This window comes from Octopus sinensis, linkage group LG21 (assembly GCF_006345805.1).
Source record: "Octopus sinensis linkage group LG21, ASM634580v1, whole genome shotgun sequence".
In the NCBI taxonomy this organism is placed as follows: Eukaryota; Metazoa; Mollusca; class Cephalopoda; order Octopoda; family Octopodidae; genus Octopus; species Octopus sinensis.
This window is the reverse complement of record NC_043017.1, coordinates 13,033,264-13,060,190: the sequence shown is the minus strand read 5'-3', so window position 1 is coordinate 13,060,190 and position 26,927 is coordinate 13,033,264. Positions and strand designations below refer to the sequence as shown.

Below are 26,927 nucleotides of genomic sequence, written 5' to 3'. Positions count from 1 at the left end.
GTGTATCTTTCAAATGCCTTCACTTTGGCGCGCTGGGATCGGAAATTACTCTGCAGTTAATAAACTACAGCAGTTAATTTACCGGCTAGAGAACATTTTTTTATTTAAAATTAAATAATAAGGGTAGAAATTGATATTAATCAATTAAAACCAGTGGCCTAGCATATTTTTTTAAAAATCCGAAGATTAAACATTTTATACATACAAAATTTAGAGGAATGACCACTAATAGTGGACAGCCTGTATGCTAGATATAGACGTCAAACTCGCCACTTACCACGAAGAATGTGTTCTCAAGAAAAAAAAAATTTAAATGAAAAAAAAATTTAAAATAAAAAAATGAACCTGACTGCTCTCAAAAATTAAGTAAAAAAATGGGAAAAATAATCCAGAATCCTTGCCCAGTACCTGATTGATCCCAATGGTAGTCATGGAATGTGAAGGTGGGTTTGTGGGCTGTGTTTGTAATGCTGTGTATGTGTTGTCTACAATGGGAACAGGGACAGTTTTCTCTAATAGTACCAATAATTGTCGGAGCCCTGGGAACAGTGAGCAAAAATCTCGAGAAATATATGGAACAAATAGGGGCTGCAGTAAAGGTGGAGCATTTGCAGAAAACAGCACTGCTTGGAACTGCTCGAATACTCCGGAAGGTGCTCGAAAAATAAGAGGTGTTACCTTAGTTCACTGGTAGTGAACAGCTGACGATGTATTACATCTCCAGTGTCAGAAGCTGTGCAAAGGCAATAATAATAGTAATAATAATCTTTTTAAAAGGCCAGCAATTTCGAAAGGGGGCATAAGTTGATTACCTTGACTCCAGAGATTAATTAGTATTTATTTTACTTACCCCCCAAAAGAATGAAATGGTAAGTTGTTCTTGACAGTATTTGAAATCAGAACCTACAGATAGGCGCAGGAGTGGCTGTGTGGTAAGTAGCTTGCTTACCAACCACATGGTTCCGGGTTCAGTCCCACTGCGTGGCACCTTGGGCAAGTGTCTTCTGCTATAGCCCCGGGCTGACCAATGCCCTGTGAATGGATTTGGTAAACAGAAACTGAAAGAAGCCTGTCGTATATATGTATATATATATATGTGTATGTGTGTGTTTGTGTGTGTGTGTGTTTGTCCCCCTAGCATTGCTTGACAACCGATGCTGGTGTGTTAACGTCTCCGTCACTTAGCGGTTCGGCAAAAGAGACTGATAGAATAAGTACTGAGCTTACAAAGAATAAGTCCCGGGGTCGATTTGCTCGACTAAAGGCGGTGCTCCAGCATGGCCGCAGTCAAATGACCGAAACAAGTAAAAGAGTAATAATAATGATGATCATGATGATGCTGATGATGATTTCAAATTTTGGCACAAGGCCAACAAATCTGAGGGAGGTGGGTATAAGTTAATTAATTACATTGACCTCCAGTACTCAACTGGTACTTTTTTTTATTGACTTCGAAAGGATGAAATGCAAAGTCAGCTTCAATGGAATTTGAACTCAGAATGAGAAGACAGGCAAAAATGCTGCCAAGCATTCTGCCTAGCATGCTAATGGTACTGCCAGCTCACTGCCTTAACCCTTTCGATACCAAACCTTTCCCACAACATTAAATGAAATTAAGGCTTATTTTGCCATAAATATTATTATGAGTATCAGAAAGTTACCCAGAATAATAAATTCTATCGTAAAATTTTGTTGTATACCCAATTGAATATTAGCTAATAACCCATTTTCTATAGCGATGTTTGAACAAAATTTTAATAATTTTATATTTTGTTGAATTTACCCGTATCTACCTGCAATTAGAGTCACTTTGTGACAAAAATTATAGTATAGAATTGGTTGAGAACATTTCATTAAATTATCTTCCAAAATTCACGTTAATATATTGATAAATAAAAAAGTTATAGTTGTTTAATGAAACCAGACTAAATTTATGATTATGTAAGAAATTAATTGAAACACATAAGGGGTGTATTTTGGTCAGAAATATAGTAACGAAAGGGTTAATGATATTACTTACATGATTCTTTATTGCTCCTTGGACCAATCAAATTTATGGCCCGAGAGCAAAATAGCGATAAAGCATTTGCCAAATCTGCTGTCAGTTCTGATGGGGAACATTTCTGCCAAAGAAATATTTAGAACATTAACTATTATATAAATAAAATATTATTTATTAAAAAAAAAAAGCTAAATTTATATAAATTTATCAAATATTGTTTGATAAGTGCAGTAGTGGCTGTGTGGTAAGTAGTTTACTTAGCAACCACATGGTTCCAGGTTCAGTCCCACTGCGTGGGACCTTGGGCAAGTGTCTTCTACTATAGCCTCGGGCTGACCAAAGCCTTGTGAGTGGATTTGGTAGACGGAAACTGAAAGAAGCCCGTCGTATGTATGTATATATATATATGCATGTGTGTGTATATGTTTGAGTGTCTGTGTTTGTCCCCCCAACATCGCTTGACAACCGATGCTGGTGTGTTTATGTCCTTGTAACTTAGCAGTTCAGCAAAAGGGACCGATAGAATAAGTACTAGGCTTACAAAGAATAATTCCTGGGGTTGATTTGCTCGACTAAAGGTGGTGCTCCAGCATGGCCACAGTCAAATGACTGGAACAAGTAAAAGAGTAAAGAGAGTATTGAACCAACATGGAGCCTTTATGTCGTCATCTGACTTGCTAAAAATAGCAGTCAAAGCTCTTGGAAATCATTCTACAGAATTAAGGGAAAAAGAAGAAATTGAGATGATTTAATCATGGAATAATGTAATAAAAGATACATTAAGACAACACAAAAACACAAGAACACAAGAGATCAGTCGTGGAATATCAGTCTTCTGTTTATAATTCCATTCACGTCTAGGATACTTTAGAAAAGTGGTTCTTAATCTTTTGTTTTGGTTGCGCCTCTTTTTAAGTTGTTATTATGTCTAGCAGCCAGTGAAGGCGCGTGGCTTAGTGGTTAGGGCATTCGACTGACGATTGTAAGGTCGTGAGTTCGATTCCTGGCGATGCGTTGTGTCCTTGAGCAAGACACTTTATTTCACGTTGCTCCAGTCCACTCAGCTGGCAAAAATGAGTTGTACCTGTATTTCAAAGGGCCGGCCTTGTCACACTTTGTGTCACGCTAAATCTCCCTGAGAACTACGTTAGGGGTACACGTGTCTGTGGATTGCTCAGTCACTTGCACGTTAATTCCACGACCAAGCTGTTCCGTTGATCGTATCAGCTGGGACCCTCGTCGTTGTAACCGACGGAGTGCTCCTTTTATGTCTAGCAGCCACCTAAGTGGTGAGTTCGAAAACCGGTGATTGTCGTACGCTGATGACAGGTCACTACCTAGAAACTGCAGTCCGTGCGTATCACTTAGGTTTCTGTGAATGTCTCAACAGCGAGCTGGCAGAAACGTTGGCACGTCGGGCGAAATGCGTAGCTGTATTTCGTCTGTCGATACGTTCCGAGTTCAAATTCCGCCGAGGTCGACTTTGCCTTTCATCCTTTCGGGGTCGGTAAATAAAGTACCAGTTACGCACTGGGTCGATGTAGTAGACTTAGTCCCTTTGTTTGTCCCCTCTGTGTTTAGCTCCTTGTGGGCAATAAAGAAATTATCACTTAGGTTGACGAGGGAAGGATGACCTCCCTTTGCAAATACCTTAAGGGCACAGAAAGTGTGCCTAAAGCCAGCTGGAGACGATGATCTCCTGGGGCTAAAAAGCTACAGTAACACTCCCCCCCCCCTTTGTGGTTAGCCATATTGAGATGGCTTTTATACTTTACATTGTTGAGCGATTACTGTTTACATCTTGTTCTGAGATTTAATAATAATTAATGAATTTTACTCCAATGTCTAACTTAGCTCAAACATCTTGTGTGTATGTTTATATTTGTATTTACTCTTTTACTTGTTTCAGTCATTTGACTGAGGTCATGCTGGAGCACCGCCTTTAGTCGAGCAAATCCCCCCCCCCCAAGGACTTATTCTTTGTAAGCCTAGTACTTATTCTATTGGTCTCTTTTGCCGAACCGATAAGTTACAGGGATGTAAACACACCAGTATAGGTTGTCAAATAATGTTGGGGGGACCAAACACAGATACACAAACGCACACACACACACACACATATATACAACAGGCTTCTTTCAGTCTTCCATCGACCAAATCCACTCACAAGGCTTTGATCGGCCCGAGGCTATAGTAGAAGACACTTGCCCAAGGTGCCATGCCGTGGGACTGAACCCAGAACCATGTGGTTGGTAAGCAAGCTACTTACCACACAGCCACTCCTACGCCTATTTTTGTGTTATTCAAAAAAAAAAATTCACATAAATGAATCAAAACCCTTTGCAGGAAAATCTAAATACAAAATAAACTGACGAAGACAATCAAGAATGAAATACATTAAAAGCAGATTCTGCACAAATATTTCTATAGATTTATAGTGGCACCAGGTACTTTACCAATTTATCAGGATGAGGTTCTGTTAGGTAATCAATTTTCTTCTCAAGTTTTTCTAGCATGTTGCAAATACTCTTTCCTTGGTTGTTGCATTTAGCTACATCAGATTTTATCTTCACCTGAGTATTTGTAAACCATCGTGCTATTAGTTCTATGAACTGAAGATCAAAGACATGGTTCTTAAATCTGAAATAGTCAAACAATAAATAAAGGAGGTAAATGATGTCAAAAGGAACTATTTCGTAAGAATTCTGTTGTCCCCTTTTCATTAAATATGTTATCACTAACTAGGTTACCACCAACATACCGATGCCATCACCAACTTACCTATTTATCTAACTACAAATACCAATGTTAGTGGAGGCACATGGCCTAGTGGTTAGAGCAGCAGACTTGCGGTCGAGGGATAGCGGGTTCGAATCTCAAATCGGGCGATGTGTGTGTTTATGAGTGAAACACCTAAGCACCACGCGGCTCCGACAGAAGGTAGTGGCGAACTTCTGCTGACTCTTTCGCCACAACTTTCTCTCACTCTTTCCTCCTGCATCTTGCAGCTCACCTGTGACGGACCAGCGTCCCATCCAGGTGGGGAACCTATACGCCAAGAAACCGGCCCTTATGAGCCAGGCATGGCTTGAGAAGGAACATCAACTACCAATGTTACCATCATCTTATCTATGTTACTTATTTCTTTATTACCTGCAAGGGGCTAAACATAGAGGGGGACAAACAAGGACAGACAAAGGGATTAAGTCAATTACATCGACCCCAGTGCGTAACTGGTACTTAATTTATCGACCCCGAAAGGATGAAAGGCAAAGTCGACCTCGGCGGAATTTGAACTCACAGCGTAACGCAGACAAAATACCGCTAAGTATTTCGCCCGGCATGCTAATGTTTCTGCCAACTTGCCGCCTTTTATCTAACTCTGTTACTATCAACTTACCTAACTATGTAACCACTTACTATCAGCTTACCTAGCTATGTTACTTTTAACTTACCCAGCAAGGTTACACCCAAGCAACCTAGCAACACACTTAGCTGTTTTACCATCAACTTACTCTCTCTTTACTCTTTTACTCTTTTACTTGTTTCAGTCATTTGACTGTGGCCATGCTGGAGCACTGCCTTTAGTCGAGCAAATCGACCCCGGGACTTATTCTTTGTAAGCCCAGTACTTATTCTATCGGTCTCTTTTGCCGAACCGCTAAGTAACGGGGACGTTAACACACCAGCATCGGTTGTCAAGCAATGTTGGGGGGACAAACACAGACACACAAACACATACACACATATATATATATATACATATATACGACAGGCTTCTTTCAGTTTCCGTCTACCAAATCCACTCACAAGGCATTGGTCGGCCCGGGGCTATAGTAGAAGACACTTGTCCAAGATGCCACGCAGTGGGACTGAACCCGGAACCATGTGGTTGGTAAGCAAGCTACTTACCACACAGCCACTCCTGCGCCTATAAATATGAGTTGTTTTTGTTAGAGATTGAAACCTCTATCACTTTGGTCACTGCCTAGTAACAACCCTTACCCACAGGGCCAATTAGCTTGCGACTAATTATATGACCAGCAACATACCTATGTTATCACTAAGTAATAGAAAAAGAAGAACAATGCCAACAACAAACAAGGAAGATAAGAAGGTGGTGGTGATGGTGGTGGTGGACGTGGTAATATATTTAGAATACCTTTCTTCAAACTGCAGAGTGATTTTATTAGCTTGATCATAGCGAGCTGATTCCATTCCTTCCATTTCAAACAGAATCCTTCCTTCAAATTGGTCCACTTTGGTGCCAAACTTGTCAATAACCTTCTGGTATTGCTGAATCTCTTCAGGGCAAAAGTTGCCCCTCTCGGAGAATGGCCTGCCAAATAAAGAGTCAATAGTTAAATCAAAACACAACCTTATCATCTTTCATGTCTCATAAAGCAAAATGAACTCCACTAACGTCAACATACAAAGAAGTCCTGAAGTTTTTATCCATTCTTCTTTTACACATCACCTGAAGTGGAAGCAATGTCATTTTCCCTGTCAACAAATCTTCTACTCACATTGTGCCTTCAAAGACAAAGACACATGACAGATCTCTTCCCTGAGAAAAAAATAGGTAATGGTTAGCAACAAGAAGGACATCCAGTTGTAAAATTATGCCTCAGTAATATACTCACCTAACCCATGTCAACATAGAAAACATTGGATGTATAACAAATGACTATAATAAATACACACACACATTCCTAGGTTATAAATTCATATTTACATCAATGGTAACTGGTGCACTTGGTTTTGTGAGTAAATGCCCAAGTGAAAATCGTGTCAGGTTACACTGTTCAGAAAAAGAAATCAACCAGCCTAATTTGCACATTACAAATTTGTAAGTGGAACAATAAAAATATGCAAGACTTTTCTCAAGTTTAAAATGTGAATTTGTTTTTGTCATCTACATTCCAATGATGGAGGTTTCTATCTTTGTTAGAAACCAGCTCCTTCCTCAGAAGAAGATTTCAAATAATTAAAAACAGAACACACACGCAGACTGTGGGATGACGTCAGCAGCTAGGGAGCTGACCGGAATAGAAAGGGGCAGGAGTGACGCGCACGCAGGCAGGGGAGTATTGGGTTTTTTTCACACGTGAGTGCTTTGTCTAGGTAAGGGAAAAGCAGCTCACACGTCCGGCTCTGTCGGCTACCCCAATCGTAAAAAGCCCAATTCTCCCCTGCCTGCACACGCGTCACTCCTGCCTCTTCTGGTGAGCCCCAAGTTCTGGTCAGCTCCCCAGCTGCTGACATCATCCAACACAGACAAGAACAAGCACGCACACACAACCCATTAGCTTCCTCCCATCTTAGCCACTGTCACGGAGGTCATGAAGATATCCGAAGTGAATTGTCGAGTTGTCATGGAAACAACCAAGGTTTTGCTTGGTCTCATCAGGTCAAATCGAAGGAATGCCCCACACATTTATATAGAATTTACTCAGAATCCATCAACAAGATGTGTCACAATTATTGTAGGTCGCACACACATATATGTATTTCTTTACTACCCACAAGGGGCTAAACACAGAGGGGACAAACAAGGACAGACAAACGGATTAAGTCGATTACATCGACCCCAGTGTGTAACTGGTACTTAATTTATCGACCCCGAAAGGATGAAAGGCAAAGTCGACCTCGGCGGAATTTGAACTCGGAACGTAGCGACAGACGAAATACGGCTACGCATTTTGCCCGGCATGCTAACGTTTCTGCCAGCTCGCCGCCTTAACACACACACATATATGTGAAGATGCATGACCTAGTTAAGATGTTGCACTCATGATGGCCATATCGTGGGTTCAATTCCTGGATCAGGTGGTGTGTAGTGTTCTTGGGCAAAACACTTAGTTTCTCATTGCTCAAGTACTGTGTGGGGACTGGCATGTCAAAGAATTGACCCAAAGTTTTGTCTGCATGTTGTAAATGACAACTAAAAGAGGTTGAGGTAGGATTTGCATTCTGACCTTGTAAAACCTACACCAAGGAATGACTACCTAAACAGACCCATGGGTTGGAGGGTTGTTGCCTGAGTGGTGCAAAGGTTTCACTTTGCCAGAAGTAAGGAATCGCTAACAAATGGAGGATGCAGCGATGCACTACTACAGTGCATGCCCCCATACTACTATTACTACTATTACTATGCATGTATATAACTGCAAGATACATGCACACACACATATGCACACACACATGCACACACACACACATGTACGCACACACATGCACACACACACACATGCACACACACACATGCACACACACATGCACACACACACACACGCACACACACATGCACACACACATGTATGCACACACACATGTACGCACACACACACACACATGCACACACACACATGCACACAAACACACATGCACACACACATGCACACACACACATGCTCACACACATGCACACACACACATGTACACACACACACATGTACACACACACACATGCACATGCACACATACACACATGCACACACACACATGCACACACACACATGCACACAGACATACGTGTTTGTGTGTGTGTGTGTGTATGTAACAGTAGAATGATGTTACCTACCTGAAACTCTTCATTAATGTTGCATTAGCATCTTTCACTTTCTGTAAGTCTTGGTCAAAATCAGATCGATATTCCCTCAGAATTTTCCGGATGTTTGCCATTAGTTTGTTTATCTTTGAAGTCAAGTTGTTTCTTAAAGACACAAGCCTGCAAAAGAAGCAAACAGAAATTCCTTTTTATAGTTTTACTTTTGGCAATTCTTAATCCTTTAGCATTTAAACTAGTTATATTCATGAAGGTGGTTAGAGTGTTGCACTCATGATTGCAAGATTGCGGTTTCAATTCCTGGACAAGGTGGTGTGCTGTGTTCTTGTATAAAACACTAGCAGTATCGCCCGGCGTTGCTCGGGTTTGTAAGGGAAATAACTATATAAGCATTTTTAGAGAGTTATAGCCAAAAAATAGCAAAAAAAATGCATGAAAATGGAAAAAAATTATGGTAAATTATTTTTAAAATCGTAGACTCATCGTAGACGCGTGCTAATACCCAGAAGGGCTCGATATGAATCACGACTATAAGATACCCGGTTTTGGTTAAACTGCACCGCAAAATGTGGGAGTAGTTAGGAATCTAAATCGGAGTAGACAGACACACAACTTCACTTTTATATATAAAAATTTCATATCATGTTGCTCTGTGATCACTTCGACACCTGACATGTGGTACACCATACACATATTCAGGCAAGGTTGAATTGATGGAGGGAGTGAGCTAATGTCCAGCACATACATTTGATCACTACAAACAAATCATTTGTGCAGGTCATTCGGCAAAAACCGAATGCTTATATAATGCCTTCAACAGGAGAGTCCATCATCCATCCCAAATATTCTGTTTTGTGCTCAACAGGCCAGATCCAGCCTCTATTGTTCTAAAACTAAACAGTCAGATCATCAAAATCTTTAACCCTTTTGCTACCAACCTGGCTGAAACCGGCTCTGGTTCTGAGTACAAATGTCTTGTTTTCATAAATTTTGAATTAAAATCTTCCACCAAACCTTAGTCACAATTTATGTTCCTAACACTAGCTTAATGACAACTAAGTTATTTTATTAAATTCTTTGTTATCCCTCTCTCTCTTTCGGAGAGGCACTGAGCAGCTATACGCACACATACACACACGGCAGTAACTTCCACCTACCGAATTCAATCACGAAGCTCCGGTCGGCTTGGGGCTATGGTGGAAGACACCTACCCAATGTGCCACGTATATTTAAAGTAATTGAAAGAAACACAGAGCATCTCAACAGAAATACTGTAATGAAAGGGTTAAGCTACAAAATAATGCATGATTAATTCAAAAAACCATGTGAATAGATAAGCATCATATCTGACAGAGTAAATTGAATGCTGAAGGGTCAAAACGTTTCCTTGCGTATATTGTAATAGATAGGAGCACTCCGTCGGTTGCGACGATGAGGGTCCCAGCTGATACGATCAACGGAACAGCTTGCTCGTGATATTAATGTGCAAGTGGCTGAGCACTCCACAGACACGTGTACCCTTAACGTAGTTCTCGAGGAGATTCAGCGTGACACAGATTGTGACAAGGCTGGCCCTTTGAAATTCAGGTACAAGAGAAACAGGAAGTAAGAGTGAGAGAAAGTTGTGGTGAAAGAGTACAGCAGGGATCACCACCATCCCCTGCTGGAGCATCGTGGAGCTTTAGGTGTTTTCACTCAATAAACACTCACAATGCCCGGTCTGGGAATCGAAACTGTGATCCTCCGACCGTGAGTCCGCTGCCCTAACCACTGGGCCATTGCGCCTCCACATATTGTAATAAACGTATTGTAACAGTAATGTTCTGATTTTAACTTTCTTTACATCTCAATTGTTTTTTTTGCTTTTATTTTGATAGTTCAGTTTGGAGGAAGACAAATAAGGAATTGCAGAGAATGATGCAAATCAAGCCAGTTACGGGGGATGTAAGCACACCAACACTGCTTGTCAAGTAGTTTCTATATACTGAATCCACCCACAAGGCTTTGGTCAAACCGAGGCTAAAGTAGAAGACACTTGCTCAAGGTGCCATGCAGTGGAACTGAACCTGGAACCATGTGGTTGGGAAGAAAGCTTCTTACCACACAGCCACACCTGGTTTTTTGATGATGTTAAAAGAAATAATGTAAGCCACAGTCTGCTTAGCAACCAGAGCAGCTGGCATTGAAATAAAGGAAAAAAAGTAGAAAATATATAAGAGATCCTGTTTGGAAACAAAAGACTGAATGAGAGAGAGACAGTAAGAGATATGATATAGAATAAATAAAATCCAAAACAGGTTCACATGTATATTCTCTTCCCCCATAAAAGAAGATTCTGTACAAATATTAATTCAACAGATGAAAGATAATGCATGGAGAATACAAGATTTAGTAAATATAGAGTACGATTCAAACAAAATAAAATGTTTTGAGAGGATAAACAAAGTCTTTACAGGGGATTAAATAGGAAAATAATATTAACACAAGGACAGAGAATAGTAGAAAACCTCTGTGAGAAAATATGGGCCATAGAAAACCTCACTAAATAAACGAATTAATTGATGTAACAAAGGAATGTTTAAATAATATAGCAACGCAAGATTGGGAAGACATCACAAAATCTGTATATATAAAAGGCAGGATGTGTGTGTGTATGTGAATGTAATTTATGCACGTCCACAAATTAGCACGCATGTTGCTCCAATTTTAGGAGGACATTTGTCATGATCCTAGCTGTATTTTCATCAACTTATTTTTACCAGAGGCACCAGTGAATAACAGTAAAAATTAAATTTCAACCAAAATTTTAACAATTATCAAGTCGGAGAAATGACCATTGTTTGCAAACAGGAGTTAAGTCCCCTTCTAATGCCGAGAAAGTTTTTTGTTAAGACTTTTGTTGTTTATTTTCCATTGAAGAAAAAAGTGTTTTGTTGATATACGGGCAACACACACACACACGAACATGTATGTGTACAAAAAACATGCATGCAATAGGTGCACATACATACGTGTGTATGTGTGTGTGTGTTGCCCATATATATATATATATATATATATATATAAACGAATTTCAACAGATTTTGCTCAAATTTGACGTCGATGTTACTTAGTTTGGTTTGAAATAAAGATTTTGATTAGCTTAATAATCTTAACTTAACCCCGTGCAAAGCTGGGTTATATTGCTTGTAAAATATAATTGAGGCCACAAGAAGCAAACATGCAATTGGAAATGAGCCACAATAAGCAAAAACCCCCAAAAGAACATTGCTCTCTGGCTCCATTCAATCACATTCATCCAACTTGAGTAGCCATACAAGGCATGCTGGGAAGTTCTTGGTTTTCGATAAAAGAAAATACAGGAAGTAGGAGTAGGAGCGGCTGTGTGGTAAGTAGCTTCTTCACCAACCACATGGTTCCGGGTTTAGTCCCACTGCGTGGCACCTTGGGCAAGTGTCTTCTACTATATAGCCTCGGGCCGACCAAAACCTTGTGAGTGGATTTAGTAGACGGAAACTGAAAGAAGCCCGTCATAAATATGTATATGTATTATATATATGTGTGTGTATTTATGTGTCTGTGTTTGTCCCCCCAACATCACTTGACAACCGATGCTGGTGTGTTTACGTCCCCGTAACTTAGTGGTTCAGCAAAAGAGACCGATAGAATAAGTACTAGGCTTCCAAAGAATAAGTCCTGGGGGCGATTTGCTCGACTAAAGGTGGTGCTCCAGCATGGCTACAGTCAAATGACTGAAACAAGTAAAAGAGTAAAAGAGAAGATCAGTTAATTATGACTTTATTCAACATATTCCCCTCTCAGATTCACACACTTATTGCAGTGGTCCTGTAAAAGAATTCTGAAGGTTGGGCATCCAATCAGGCCTTTTGCAATACTCTTAAAGTCAGGAACATTTCAGCACCCCGTTGTATAGCTCCCCTACATCAAAAAACTTGTTCTGCTCTGGTCCCCTTCCTCATATTTTTAACCATATTTTATCCCTTCTCTCCAAGCATAAAACTGTCCCTTCAGGGTTTGTAGTCTTGCAAACCGTTGCATGGTGCCAGTAGTACAACAAAAAAAGTACTTAGTGCATGCTGTAAAGTGGTTGCTGTTAAGGACAGCCAGCTACAGTAACAATTCAAGATGCACAATGGCTGGCAAGCCGTCTGTTATTAGAACTTTCATCAAGTGGACAATGTTGTACAAGATATCTGTAGTGAAACAAATTGAGGAAGACCTGAAGTTGCAGTGCCTCAATTTCAAGCAATGCCATTGCCATGGATTGGAAAGTGTGGAATAATATCACCACCAGAGTTCATCATCCAGCAACACCTACAGCAGGGTATTGGTTGAGAGGGCAGCCTTCCCCTGCGCCAGCTAAAGATTTTACTTTACTTACATAAAGAAACTTACATATAGGCGCAGGAGTGGCTGTGGTAAGTAGCTTGCTTACCAACCACATGGTTCCGGGTTCAGTCCCACTGCGTGGCATCTTGGGCAAGTGTCTTCTGCTACAGCCCCAGGCCGACCAATGCCTTGTGAGTGGATTTGGTAGACGGAAACTGAAAGAAGCCTGTCGTATATATGTATATATATGTGTGTGTGTGTGTATGTCCCCCTAGCATTGCTTGACAACCGATGCTGGTGTGTTTACGTCCCCGTCACTTAGCGGTTCCGCAAAAGAGACCGATAGAATAAGTACTGGGCTTACAAAGAATAAGTCCCGGGGTCGATTTGCTCGACTAAAGGCAGTGCTCCAGCATGGCCGCAGTCAAATGACTGAAACAAGTAAAAGAAGAAAAAAAAAACAAAAAAAAAACACCATATCAAAGCAGACATTGGAGCATAATGCATTTCTTGGGCCCATCAGATAGTGTTAAACCATTGAACCCATGTCAGCATGGTACAGGGATGCTAAATGATGATGATGACAATATGCTGGAGAAACAAATGGGACTTACTTTTCAGATTTTGAAACGTTCAGAAAAGCTGGTTCCATGGCTTCAATTTGACTCTCAAAGTCGGCCATCAGAGCGTCTTGACTCTCTTTAATTTGATTCAACTTCATCTTCATATCGGTAAAAGCATCTTCCACTCCCTGACAATGTTCTGTAATTCGTTTTGAGTGATTCACCAATTCATCTAGAGTAAACAAACAACCAAACAAGAAACAATCAGAAATGCCAACACAGCAGACTGCTCTATACCAGCAGTTCTCAGGGAGTGGGGGGGGGTCCACATAAAATTTTGTTGCTAAAATTTGTGTGCAATAAATTGGTTGTACTCTTCTTTCTCTCTTTTGCACTCCGTCGGTTACGACGATGAGGGTTCCAGTTGATCCGAATCAACGGAACAGCCTGCTCGTAAAATTGACATGTAAGTGGCTGAGCACTCCACAGACACGTGTACCCTTAACGTAGTTCTCGGGGATATTCAGTGTGACACAGAGAGTGACAAGGCTGGCCCCTTGAAATACAGGTACAACAGAAACAGGAAGTAAGAGTGAGAGAAAGTTGTGGTGAAAGAGTACAGCAGGGATCACCACCATCCCCTGCCGGAGCCTCGTGGAGCTTTTAGGTGTTTTCGCTCAATAAACACTCACAACGCCCAGTCTGGGAATCGAAACTGCGATCCTATGACCACGAGTCCGCTGCTCTAACCACTGGGCCATTGCGCCTCCACTGGTTGTACTCTTACAGTAATACACAAAATATTTTAACAATCTTTTTGTATACAATTCCTAACAATACCTAATTATAAAAATATGATAGGGTTTTTAAACATCAAAGGGGTCCACAGCAGTGAAGGTGGATGTTCTGAGAGCATAGCTGCTAGAATTAGAATAGGCCGGGCAAAGTTCAGAGAACTTTTACCTTTATTGGTAACTAAGGGCCTCTCCCTCAGAGTGAAAGGCAGATTTTATGATGTCTGTGTGTGAACAGCTAGGCTACATGGCAGTGAAACATGGGCTGTGACTGTTGAGGACATGTGAAGGCTTGAAAGAAATGAAGCTAGTATACTTCGCTGGATGTGTAATGTCAGTGTGAATGTATGACACAGTGTAAGCATCTTGAGAGAAAAGTTGGGCATAAGAGGTTTCGGATGTGGTGGGCAAGAGAGATGACTATGCTGGTATGATCATGTGGTGTGTATGGGCAAGCAAGGACCACTGTGTAAAGAAGTGCCAATCTCTAACTGTGGAGGGAGCCTGTGGAAGAGGTAGACTCAGGAAGACATGGGACAAGGTGGTGAAGCATGATCTTTGAACATTGGATATCTCACAGAGGCAACGACATGTTATCATATTGGGCCTCATGGAAGCAATGACAAGTGATTGAGAAATTTAGTGATATGCTGTGCTTAAAAGGACTTGTCAAGCCAAGTGAAATGATAGTTGTGACTGATGCCACTGTCACGTAACTGGCGGCACGTAAAAAGCAGCCATTACACTCTTGGAGTTGTTGGTGTTAAGAAGGGCATCCAACTGGAGAAACCATGTTTCTTGCCCACCACATCTGAAGCCTCTTATGCCCAACTTTTCTCTCAAGATGCTTACACTGTGTCATACATTCACACTGATGTTACACATCCAGCGAAGTGTACTAGCTTCATTTCTTTCAAGCCTTCACATGTCCTCAGCAGTCACAGCCCATGCCTCACTGCCATGTAGCCTGGCTGTTCACACACAGACATCATAAAATCTGCCTTTCACTCTGAGGGAGAGGTGCAGCTCCCCAGCATGCCAGCTCTGGTCAAACTGTCCAATCCGTGCCAGCATTGACAACAGATATTAGATGACGATAATGATACATGATACCAGTGCGGTGGCACGTAAGCGAACCATCCGAATGTGGCTGTTGCCAGCGCCGCCCCTCCGTGCCAGTGTCACGTAAAAAGCACCATCCGATCATGGCCATTGCCAGCCTCGCTTGGCCCCCGTGCCGGTGGCACATAAAAAGCATCATCTGATCGTGGCTGTTGCCAGCCTCACCTGGCTCCCGTGCTGGTGGCACATAAAAAGCACCATCCGACCATAGCCGTTTGCCAGCGCCGCCCCTCCGTGTCGGTGGCACGTAAAAAGCACCCACTATACTCACGGAGTGGTTGGCATTAGGAAGGGCATCCAGCCGTAGAAACATTGCCAGATCAGACTGGGCCTGGTGCAGCCTTCTGGCTTCCCAGACCCCAGTTGAACCGTCCAACCCATGCTAGCATGGAAAGCGGACGCTAATTGATGATGATGATATTATATAATATATATATATATATATATATCATTGTATTAACCAGACTATTAGATGTTGTTATACACCACTGGTCACAATGTGTTTCCTCACATTGTTGTAGCTTTCAAATGATGCCAATCCACTGTCTAGGTGGGCATGCCTACATTCCCCCTGAAGAGAAAGCTTGTCCATCACAAGGTTACTCAACTAGCATCCTCTTCCGAGATTGCTGGCCTTGTGCCAAAATTTGAAATCGTTATTGTATGTTGGAGAATTATCATCAGCAGCATTAGCATCACTGTCAACAACACTTTATCATAGTTGTTGCTAATGCTATCATCATAAATGTCATGATCAGAATCAGCAAAGCCATTTTCATCATTTTATTCATCCTCATAAACATCGTCACCACCATGATCGGTTGTCAAGTGATGTTGGGGGGGGGGACAAACACAGACACACAAACACACATTACATATATATAATACGTATACATATTTACGACGGGCTTCTTTCAGTTTCCGTCTACTAAATCCACTCACAAGGTTTTGGTCGGCCCAAGGCTATATATCATCACTGCTATCATCACCATTATATAGCTAACATGAATCATCATCATCAACACCTACTTGTCATTGTAATCAACATGATCCCCCCCATCGTCATCGTCATCATCAATAATAATAATAATAATAATAATAATAATAATAATAATAATAATAATAAATGAACATCTGTTTCCCATAAATGACAAATGTTTCAGTCCCAGCCTCAACTGCGGAGTTGAATCATTCATACTGTTTAAATATACATAAAACTATTTTATGGTGTGTTTATTAGAATGCGTTTATAAAAAAAAAAAAAAAAAAAAAAATAAGGGTTTCATTGCTGAATATCAAACCATCATATAATGGTGTAGCTGTTGTTGTTTAGCCCTAGGAGGTCAACCCAGATCAAACAAGACCTATAGTCAAATGTGTTGTAGCCACTCCATGTACAAGGTGGGCCTAAAAGTCACGCACCAAAACATTTGACATTTTATCTATATTATTATTATTATTATTATTATTATTATTATTATTATTATTATTAATATTATTTCGGCTGTCTCTACATTCTGAGTTCAAATTCTGCTGATGTTGACTTTGCCTTTCATCCTTTCTGGGTCAATAAAATAAAGTACCTTTTAAGTACTGGGGTCAATTTAATCAACTTGGACCCTCCTCTGAAATCGCTGGCCTTGTGTCAAAATTTGAAATTGTTGTTGTTGTTGTTCTTCTTCTTATAATTATTATTACTATCTCTTTATCAAAGAGAACATGAGTGAAACAAATTGATAAAGACATGAAGTCACAGCACCTTGACCTCAAGCATGCTAAAGCCAGCACTATGGATCAGAAAGTATGGAATAATATCTTATTTCTTTATTGCCCACAAGGGGCTAAAGATAGAGGGGACAAACAAGGACAGACAAAGGGATTAAGTCGATTACATCGACCCTAATGCGTAACTGGTACTTAATCTATCGACCCCGAAAGGATGAAAGGGAAAGTTGACCTCGGTGGAATTTGAACTCAGAACGTAATGGCAGATGAAATACCTATTTCTTTATTGCCCACAAGGGGCTAAACATAGAGGGGACAAACAAGGACAGACAAAGGGATTAAGTCGATTACATCGACCCTAATGCGTAACTGGTACTTAATCTATCGACCCCGAAAGGATGAAAGGGAAAGTTGACCTCGGTGGAATTTGAACTCAGAACGTAATGGCAGATGAAATACCTATTTCTTTATTGCCCACAAGGGGCTAAAGATAGAGGGGACAACAAGGACAGACAAAGGGATTAAGTCGATTACATCGACCCTAATGCGTAACTGGTACTTAATCTATCGACCCCGAAAGGATGAAAGGGAAGTTGACCTCGGTGGAATTTGAACTCAGAACGTAATGGCAGATGAAATACCTATTTCTTTATTGCCCACAAGGGGCTAAACATAGAGGGGACAAACAAGGACAGACAAAGGGATTAAGTCGATTACATCGACCCTAATGCGTAACTGGTACTTAATCTATCGACCCCGAAGGATGAAAGGGAAAGTTGACCTCGGTGGAATTTGAACTCAGAACGTAATGGCAGATGAAATACCTATTTCTTTATTGCCCACAAGGGGCTAAACATAGAGGGGACAAACAAGGACAGACAAAGGGATTAAGTCGATTACATCGACCCTAATGCGTAACTGGTACTTAATCTATCGACCCCGAAAGGATGAAAGGGAAAGTTGACCTCGGTGGAATTTGAACTCAGAACGTAATGGCAGATGAAATACCTATTTCTTTATTGCCCACAAGGGGCTAAACATAGAGGGGACAAACAAGGACAGACAAAGGGATTAAGTCGATTACATCGACCCTAATGCGTAACTGGTACTTAATCTATCGACCCCGAAAGGATGAAAGGGAAAGTTGACCTCGGTGGAATTTGAACTCAGAACGTAATGGCAGATGAAATACCTATTTCTTTATTGCCCACAAGGGGCTAAACATAGAGGGGACAAACAAGGACAGACAAAGGGATTAAGTCGATTACATCGACCCTAATGCGTAACTGGTACTTATCTATCGACCCCGAAGGATGAAAGGAAAGTTGACCTCGTGGAATTTGAACTCAGAACGTAATGGCAGATGAATACCTATTTCTTATTGCCCACAAGGGGCTAAAGATAGAGGGGACAAACAAGGACAGACAAAGGATTAAGTCGATTACATCGACCCTAATGCGTAACTGGTACTTAATCTATCGACCCCGAAAGGATGAAAGGGAAAGTTGACCTCGGTGGAATTTGAACTCAGAACGTAATGGCAGATGAAATACCTATTTCTTTATTGCCCACAGGGGCTAAACATAGAGGGGACAACAAGGACAGACAAAGGGATTAAGTCGATTACATCGACCCTAATGCGTAACTGGTACTTAATCTATCGACCCCGAAAGGATGAAAGGGAAAGTTGACCTCGGTGGAATTTGAACTCAGAACGTAATGGCAGATGAAATACCTATTTCTTTATTGCCCACAAGGGGCTAAACATAGAGGGGACAAACAAGGACAGACAAAGGGATTAAGTCGATTACATCGACCCCAGTGCATAAGTGGTACTTAATTTATTGACCCTGAAAGGATGAAAGGCAAAGTTGACCTCGGCAGAATTTGAACTCAGAACGGAACGGCAGACGAAATACCGCTAAGCATTTCGTCCGGCATGCTAATCTTTCTGCCAGTTCGCCACCTTTGTATGGAATAATATCATCACCAGAGTTGGTCATCCAGTGGCATCCACAGCAGTGTGTTGTTTGAGAGGACAGCCTCCCCTTCCAGTCACTAGCTGGGAAATAAAGAAAAGAAGAAGCTGTGACCATCCAAACATTATCGTTTAGAATATCAAGGACTATATTATATAATGTGTCCTTTTTTCTTTAGACTGTCAGATATGATTTGAGAAATATCTGGCTACTAATTTTAGCAAGTCAAATGACCATGTTGAGCAAGAGTGGGCAAATCTTTTCAGCATCTGAGGTCAATTCCAAGGGCACAGGAATCTGTAAAGATAGGGGCATTGTTGCACTGAGAATATGCTTAGCAACCATGATGTCTCAGTCCTGTTGCAGGCCTGCATGGTTTGAGGCCAATTGGTTACCTCTGCACACATCTCCACTTTTCCATAGCCATACGACTTTCTGTAGATGAAATGACAAATGAGGTCACCACAAAGAGATGTCGTACATACAACACATATTATTAGTAGGCATAGGAGTGGCTGTGTGGTAAGTAGCTTGCTTACCAACCACATGGTTCCGGATTCAGTCCCACTGCGTGGCACCTTGGGCAAGTGTCTTCTACTATAGCCTTGGGCCAACCAAAGCCTTGTGAGTGGATTTGGTAGACGGAAACTGAAAGAAGCCTGTCGTATGTATGTATGTATATATATATATATTATATATATATATATATATATATATATATATGTGTGTATGTGTGTGTGTATGTGTGTTTGTGTCTGTATTTGTCCCCCCAACATCGCTTGACAACTGATGCTGGTGTGTTTACGTCCCCATAACCTAGCGGTTCGGCAAAAGAGACCGATAGAATAAGTACTAGGCTTCCAAAGAATAAGTCCTGGGGTCGATTTGCTCGACTAAAGGCGGTGCTCCAGCATGGCCACAGTCAAATGACTGAAACAAGTAAAAGATTAAAGAAAAGATTAAAGTAGTTTGTCTGTTGTCAATGATGACCAAAGACATCACGTGGAAGAAGTAGACAGGAGACGGCATGTCTGGCTGGGGACAATCAGTTTGATGCATGCTTGGAATGCTCTGTCATAGGGTCTAGCACTGGTGGTCTGCTGGGACAGAAGGTGAAGAGCTGGCTCTGAATTTATGTAGTTTGTGGGGTTTTTTGTGCCCTTGCAATCCAGTTCTGGATGGATGGAAGCACTCCGTCGGTTACGACGACGAGGGTTCCGGTTGATCCGATCAACGGAACAGCCTGCTCGTGAAATTAACGTGTAAGTGGCTGAGCACTCCACAGACACGTGTACCCTTAACGTAGTTCTCGGGGATATTCAGCGTGACACAGAGAGTGAGAAGGCCGGCCCCTTGAAATACAGGTACAACAGAAACAGGAAGTAAGAGTGAGAGAAAGCTGTGGTGAAAGAGTACAGCAGGGATCACCACCATCCCCTGCCGGAGCCTCATGGAGCTTTAGGTGTTTTCACTCAATAAACACTCACAACACCCAGTCTGGGAATTGAAACCGCGATCCTACGACTGTGAGTCCGCTGCCCTAACCACTGGGCCATTGCGCCGAAGCACATCTGTTGGTGCATCTTAACCAGGCAGGGCACTCTTGTGCCTGTGTTTCCCAGGTGCCACAGTTAATCTCAAAGCTCTTCAGTGTGGCTATGAGTGTGTCCTTGAAATGTGTCCTCTCTGTCCACCTCGTGTGCACTTACCTTCTGCCAGTTCGTTATGGAATTGTCTTTTGGGGAGTCACGTGTCAGGCAGGCATTCAAACAAGGTGGCCTTCCCACCTGACTTGTGCATATACATACATATGTATATGCACACATGCACACACATTCACACACACACACACACATATATCCAATAAGTCCTTACTCAACAAGTTGTCTTGTATCCTATTGTTTCGGCCCTCCTTGTATTCACATATAGTGTTAATCTATGCAACATGTTAATGCTAATCTTTATATATAAAAGTGAAGTTGTGTGTCTGTCTCCTACGATTTAGATTCCTAACTACTCCCACATTTTGCGGTGCAGTTTAACCAAAACCGGGTATCTTATAGTCGTGATTCATATCGAGCCCTTCTGGGTATTAGCGCGAGTCTACGATTTAAAAAAAAATTTACCATCATTTTTTTCATTTTAATGCATTTTTTCGCTATTATATAAGGGAAGTAACTCTCCAAAAACGTCTACGATGAGTCAACGATTTAAAAAAAATTTACCATAATTTTTTTCCATTTTTAATGCATTTTTTTGTTATTTTTTGGCTATAACTCTAAAAATGCTTATATAGTTATTTCCCTTACAAACCCAAGCAACGCCGGGCGATACTGCTAGTTTAATACAATAAGAAATTGTACATTTGATCAGCAACAGAGAAAAACAAAAAGAGATTAAAACAAAGACTATTCAATGAGATCTTTTCACTTCTCACCTTTCCTGACATCATGAATATCTTCCTCGATTCGTTTGGCTCGAGGTTGATGAAGGTGGATCCGTAAACTCAGTTCAGAATCCAGTTCTTCAATCTGTAATGAATGGGTGAAACACAAGGTTACAAAGAACTGCCAAGATAAGGTGGGTAGATAGGTACAGACCTGTTTAACAACCACAAGGAACTGGGTTCATTTCCATTGCATGGTATTGTGAACTGCTGCCTTCTACTGTTGCATTGTTTTATAGAGCTTTCTGTGGTGTGTGCACGGTTTGAATATAAAGGCACCTACCTTCTCTTCCTCGTGATAGAGACCCTTCTGTTGTAGCTAATCCTTCGACACAGCCCCGACCCGAACACTAAAGATAGCAGCTGCTCACCCAAACCCTTAGCGACCGTCCTCACACGTCTTGTCACCTGGACGACCCACGTTGGAAAGGCCCAATTGACCGCTGCCCCTTCCGGTTGCCCTAGCTTCCGGTCAACGCACCCAGCTGCTGACGTCCAGCTGCTGACGTCATCCCACACTTTCTCAAGTGAGTTCCACCCAACCCATACTAGTATCAAAAATGGACATCAAATGATGGTGATGGTGGCATATGTTGGCATCTGACTAGAATGTATTGCTGCTGCTGCTGCTGTTTATGGTCGCTTACAGGGTAAGAGGAGGAAAAGAGAGAGAAGAGATTACTGTGAGATTAGGGAGGGTGAATATTCTCCTTAAGGGGAGAGGACCCACTTCACATGCAATGCATGTGTGTGTATCACTTGAGGACAACAGGTGATACACTGAAGTGCTGTGTACCAAGTTAAACAGAAAGAGAGAGAGAGAGAGAGAGAGAGAGAGAGAGAGAGAGAGGAGAGAGAGAGAGGAAGAGGAAGAGAGAGAGAAGAGAGAGAGAAGAGAGAGAGAAGAGAGAGAGAGGAAGAGGAAGAGAGAGAGAAGGGAGAGAGAAGAGAGAGAGAGGAAGAGAGAGAGAGAAGAGAGAGAGAGAGAGAAGGGAGAGAGAAGAGAGAGAGAGGAGAGAGAGAGAAGAAGAGAGAGAGAAGAGAGAGAGAGAAGAGAGAGAGAGAGAAGAGAAGAGAGAGAGAGAGAGAGAGAGAGAGAGGAGAGAGAAGAGAAAGAGAGAGAAGCAAAAACCAACAGTCAGCAAGCAATTAATTGAGTGGTCAGTGTGGCAGTTACCAGGACCTTAATTAATCAGATCCTTCTCATTAAATACTGTCACATGGATTTCCTATGAAACGTAAATAAATAAAATTTAGTATCAGAGAAAACTAAGCATTGTCAGCAGCAGGATACCTTTTTTTTTTATTAGGGCACAGGTGCAGGTTTTCTGTGTTGTTGTGTGAGAAAGGTGAACAGCTATAAGTGGGACCTGTCCACTTAAGCCAGTAGTTGTGAAAATAAATGTGAAATAATGATGGATGGTGATGATATGCCAATACTGGCAGAGATGAACATTAGTTAAAAGCACAAATTAACCCTTTCGTTACTGTTTTTATTTTGAGATGCTCTGTGTTTCTTTCAATTAATTTTAAATATAACAAAGAATTAAGTAAAATAACTTAGTTATCATTCAACTAGTGTTAGGAACATAAATTGTGACTAAAGTTAGGTGGAAGATTTTAATTCAAAAATTATGGAAACAAGACATTTGTACTACAGAGCCAGAGGCAGTTCCAGCCGGGTTGGTATCAAAAGGGTTATTAGCAGAAGTGATTGGTTTTATGTTTCAATGTAATTGAACTGTTGCCAAACTTCACAAGTTGTGCTGTAGTTATGGCTGGAATAGTATTTTGATCGCTGAGCAAACCAAAGCATTTGATTTGTTAATTGAGAGATTATTCTGATTTCATTGAGGAGTGCTGGCAAAAACTTTAATACTTTAACTCTTACATGGCTATTGTTTGAATGAATAAATTGCCGAAGTGTTTCTTTTTAGCCTAACATGTTGAAATATTAACTTCTTTTATAATTCTGTTATTGGAGAATCAGTAACATATAAATCATAATTTTAGATAGGTTTTTAGATAGGATTTTCTGAGTCATTCTTCTGGGTAAAAGGCACGTCTTATACGCCATCAAAAAAGTACTTTTATTGTAGTTGATACCACACATTAAGCTTGTTCTAGAAGATCTAAGATGAAAAGTATTCCAGACTTGTGCTAGTTTAGTCTTTGATCATAGTTCTTCTGGATGAAGGTCTACCTTCATCCAGATAAACAACAAAACAACAAGAAATCCCTCGCCCTTACTATTTTGTTGTGTACATACCTTGACTTCTAGTGCTTGCTTTGCCTTCTTCACTGCATCCACTAACCACAGATCCAAGTGGTTCAACATATTCATGCATATGCTGCAACAATAACAACAACATTATGTGCCATGTCTAAATGAATCATTGATCACGGGCCCCCTCTGCCCAACACTTGGGAAGTTACTGAATCGGTCCTCCCAAGGCCATTGAGTATCTCCTCTCCCCTCTCCCTGTCTTTGGTTTCTTCCTCTCAGTTTTCCAGTCATCACTAAATGTTCCAGCTATTGCCCTCCTTCTTCACATGATAGTCAAGGAACGTCACTGGATAATTCATCATCATCATCATCACCGCTGCCACTGCCACCACCACCACATATCTCTTTTACTCTCTTACTTGTTTCAGTCATCTGACTGCGGCCATGCTGGAGCACTGCCTTTAGTCGAGCACATCGACCCCAGGACTTATTCTTTGTAAGCCCAGTTCTTATTCTATTGGTCTTTTGCCGAACCGCTAAGTGACGGGGACGTAAACACACCAGCATCGGTTGTCAAGCAATGCTAGGGGGACAAACACAGACACACACATACACACACACATATATATATGCATATATACGACAGGCTTCTTTCAGTTTCTGTCTACCAAATCCACTCACAAGGCATTGGTTGGCCCGAGGCTATAGCAGAAGACACTTCCCCAAGTTGCCACGCAGTGGGACTGAACCCGGAACCAGGTGGTTGGTAAACAAGCTACTTACCACACAGCCACTCCTGCCCCTATACATGCCTGTACTGCATAAAATAAAGACAGAGATACAATGTGAAGGACTTACTTTGTCTTGAGATCAGAGATGTATTCACCAGGAATATGCACTTGTTTGGTAACCAGGTCTTGTTCATCAATGAATGAAACAGATTCCATGCTCGTTGCTTCATAACAATATTGGGTGCTCTGCTTTGTGACTAACAGAGCATCTGGAGACTAGATTGGAGAAAAAAAAAAGAACAAGACAGAAAAATCAATCAAAGATTTATACAGATTTGAGGTTAAGGTGGTTGTCTTTATGGTTTGTAGGGGTTTTTTTAAACCTCAGATCAGCCTTCTTTGATCAAAGGCATTTCAACTTGAAACTGCCCAATTGAAAAATAATTAGAACAAAGAAGAACACAGAAGTCTTTGAGATGTGAATCTTTCACAGATTAGGAAAAATAAACTGAAAGGCCTGGGTAACAAATGCTGCAGTATTAGAAAAGCTGAAAATGCAACGACACCTAATGTCAAGAACCAAGTCCACAACACTTTCACATTTTGGATATGCAATTCATCAGGAGTCATTATTTGAAACCATCATGAAAGGAAGTTTAGAGGGGAAGAGAGCAACAGGCTGTTAAAGACGATTGTGGACTGACAGCATCAAAGATGATACTGGAAACAAGAGTTGGCTGAGCTGGCAGAAGCGTTAGCGCGCTGGGCGAAATGCTTAGTGGTATTTCGTCTGTCGTTACGTTCTGAGTTCAAATTCCGCCGGGGTCGACTTTGCCTTTCATCCTTTCGGGGTCGATAAATTAAGTACCAGTTACGCACTGGGGTTGATGTAATCAACTTAATCCCTTTGTCTGTCCCCTCTATGTTTAGCCCCTTGTGGGCAGTAAAGAAATATATATTCATGCAGCACAACAGAGGGAACTGGGAAGCCTTGACAAGTTGACCTTTGACACAAAGAGAACTCATGGCTGATGATACTGGTAGATCATTAGACAGAATAATAAATCTCTGAACGAGGTATAAACAGTAGCTGCACAACAATGTGAAGTATATTTGCCACTTAAGGATATATGTATTTGCATTGGGACCCCTTTCGCATCGAAGGCCGGTGATTGTCGTGCGTTGACGATAGGTAAATACCCAGAAACCTGGATCCATGTGTATCACGTCAGGTCGACGATGGGAAGGATGGCTTCCCTTTGCAAATACCGATAGGGCACAGAAAGTGTGTCAATAGCCAGCTAGAGAAGATTTTCTCCTGGGACTACAAGCTACAGTAGCATCCACCCTCAGTGGTTAGCCACATTTAAGTGGCAAATATACTTCACATTAGATAGAATGTTTTGCAGCATAAGTTCCAGCTCCCTGTTTCTGAGTTCAAATCATAATTCAGTCAAACTACTTTTCATCCCTTTGGGGGTTGATAAATTAAGTACCAATCAAGCACTGAAAAGAGTGTTTTCTCCCTCTTGCTCAGTTTTATCATTTTATAAATCTCTCAGACCAAACCCCTATGAGGCAGCCACATCTGTCAATAGTCCCAAATCTACCTAAAAAGTGGGACCAAGGAAAAGATCAGATTTGCCATTCATCCTTCCTTAGGGTCAGTAGAGTACTGTCCAAGTGCTAGTGGTTGATTTATTTCTATATAATAATGGATGATATAAATATTTGTTGGTTGGTTTCTTCAGTTATGAGATAATATTATATAGAAAAAGGAGGAAAGAAAGTAAGAAAGAGATACAAAGTGAGTGAGCAAAAGAAGTGCAAGATGAGTGCACATACAAGGCTTGGTGGTAGGCAGTGAGTAAATGAATTCTATACACACAAAGTGAGAGAAAGAATCAGAAACAGAGGAAGAGGAAATGCATATATATATATATTATATAATATATATATATATATATATATATATATATATATGCATATATATATGCATATATATATATATATATATATATATATATATACACACACACACACATCTTTTACTTACTTCACTCATTAGACTAATGTACAGATCTTTTCTTTTATCTTTTACTTGTTTCAGTCAATGGACTGTGGCCATGCTGGTGCACAGCCTTGAAAAATCTTTAGTTATTTTCTTTTAAAGCCTGGTTCTTTTTCTATTGATCTCTTTTACTAAACTGCTATGTTACAGGGATGTAAATACACCAACACCAGTTATCAAGTGGTGGCGGAAAGACAGGAACAGACACACACACACACACACACACATATATGTGACAAGCTTCTTTCAGTTTCCATCCACCAAATCCACTCACAAGGCCTGAGGCCATAGTAAAAAGCACTTGCCCAAGGTGTCACACAGTGAGACTGAACTTGGAACCATGTGCTTG

General features: G+C 41.0%; 1 protein-coding gene across 1 annotated transcript in view; it reads right to left on the bottom strand.

Annotated features, from left to right (window-relative positions):
• Positions 1–26,927, bottom strand: part of LOC115222767 (coiled-coil domain-containing protein 180-like) — a 131,538-nt gene that overhangs the window by 27,229 nt on the left and 77,382 nt on the right. The window contains exons 18-25 of the mRNA XM_029793066.2: positions 24,635–24,783; positions 23,819–23,900; positions 21,541–21,634; positions 13,535–13,715; positions 8,586–8,732; positions 6,165–6,341; positions 4,459–4,642; positions 2,021–2,123 (exon numbers count right to left, since the gene is read on the bottom strand). Coding sequence (XP_029648926.2) covers positions 2,021–2,123; positions 4,459–4,642; positions 6,165–6,341; positions 8,586–8,732; positions 13,535–13,715; positions 21,541–21,634; positions 23,819–23,900; positions 24,635–24,783 — 1,117 coding nt within the window. The remainder of the gene's footprint in view (positions 1–2,020; positions 2,124–4,458; positions 4,643–6,164; positions 6,342–8,585; positions 8,733–13,534; positions 13,716–21,540; positions 21,635–23,818; positions 23,901–24,634; positions 24,784–26,927) is intronic.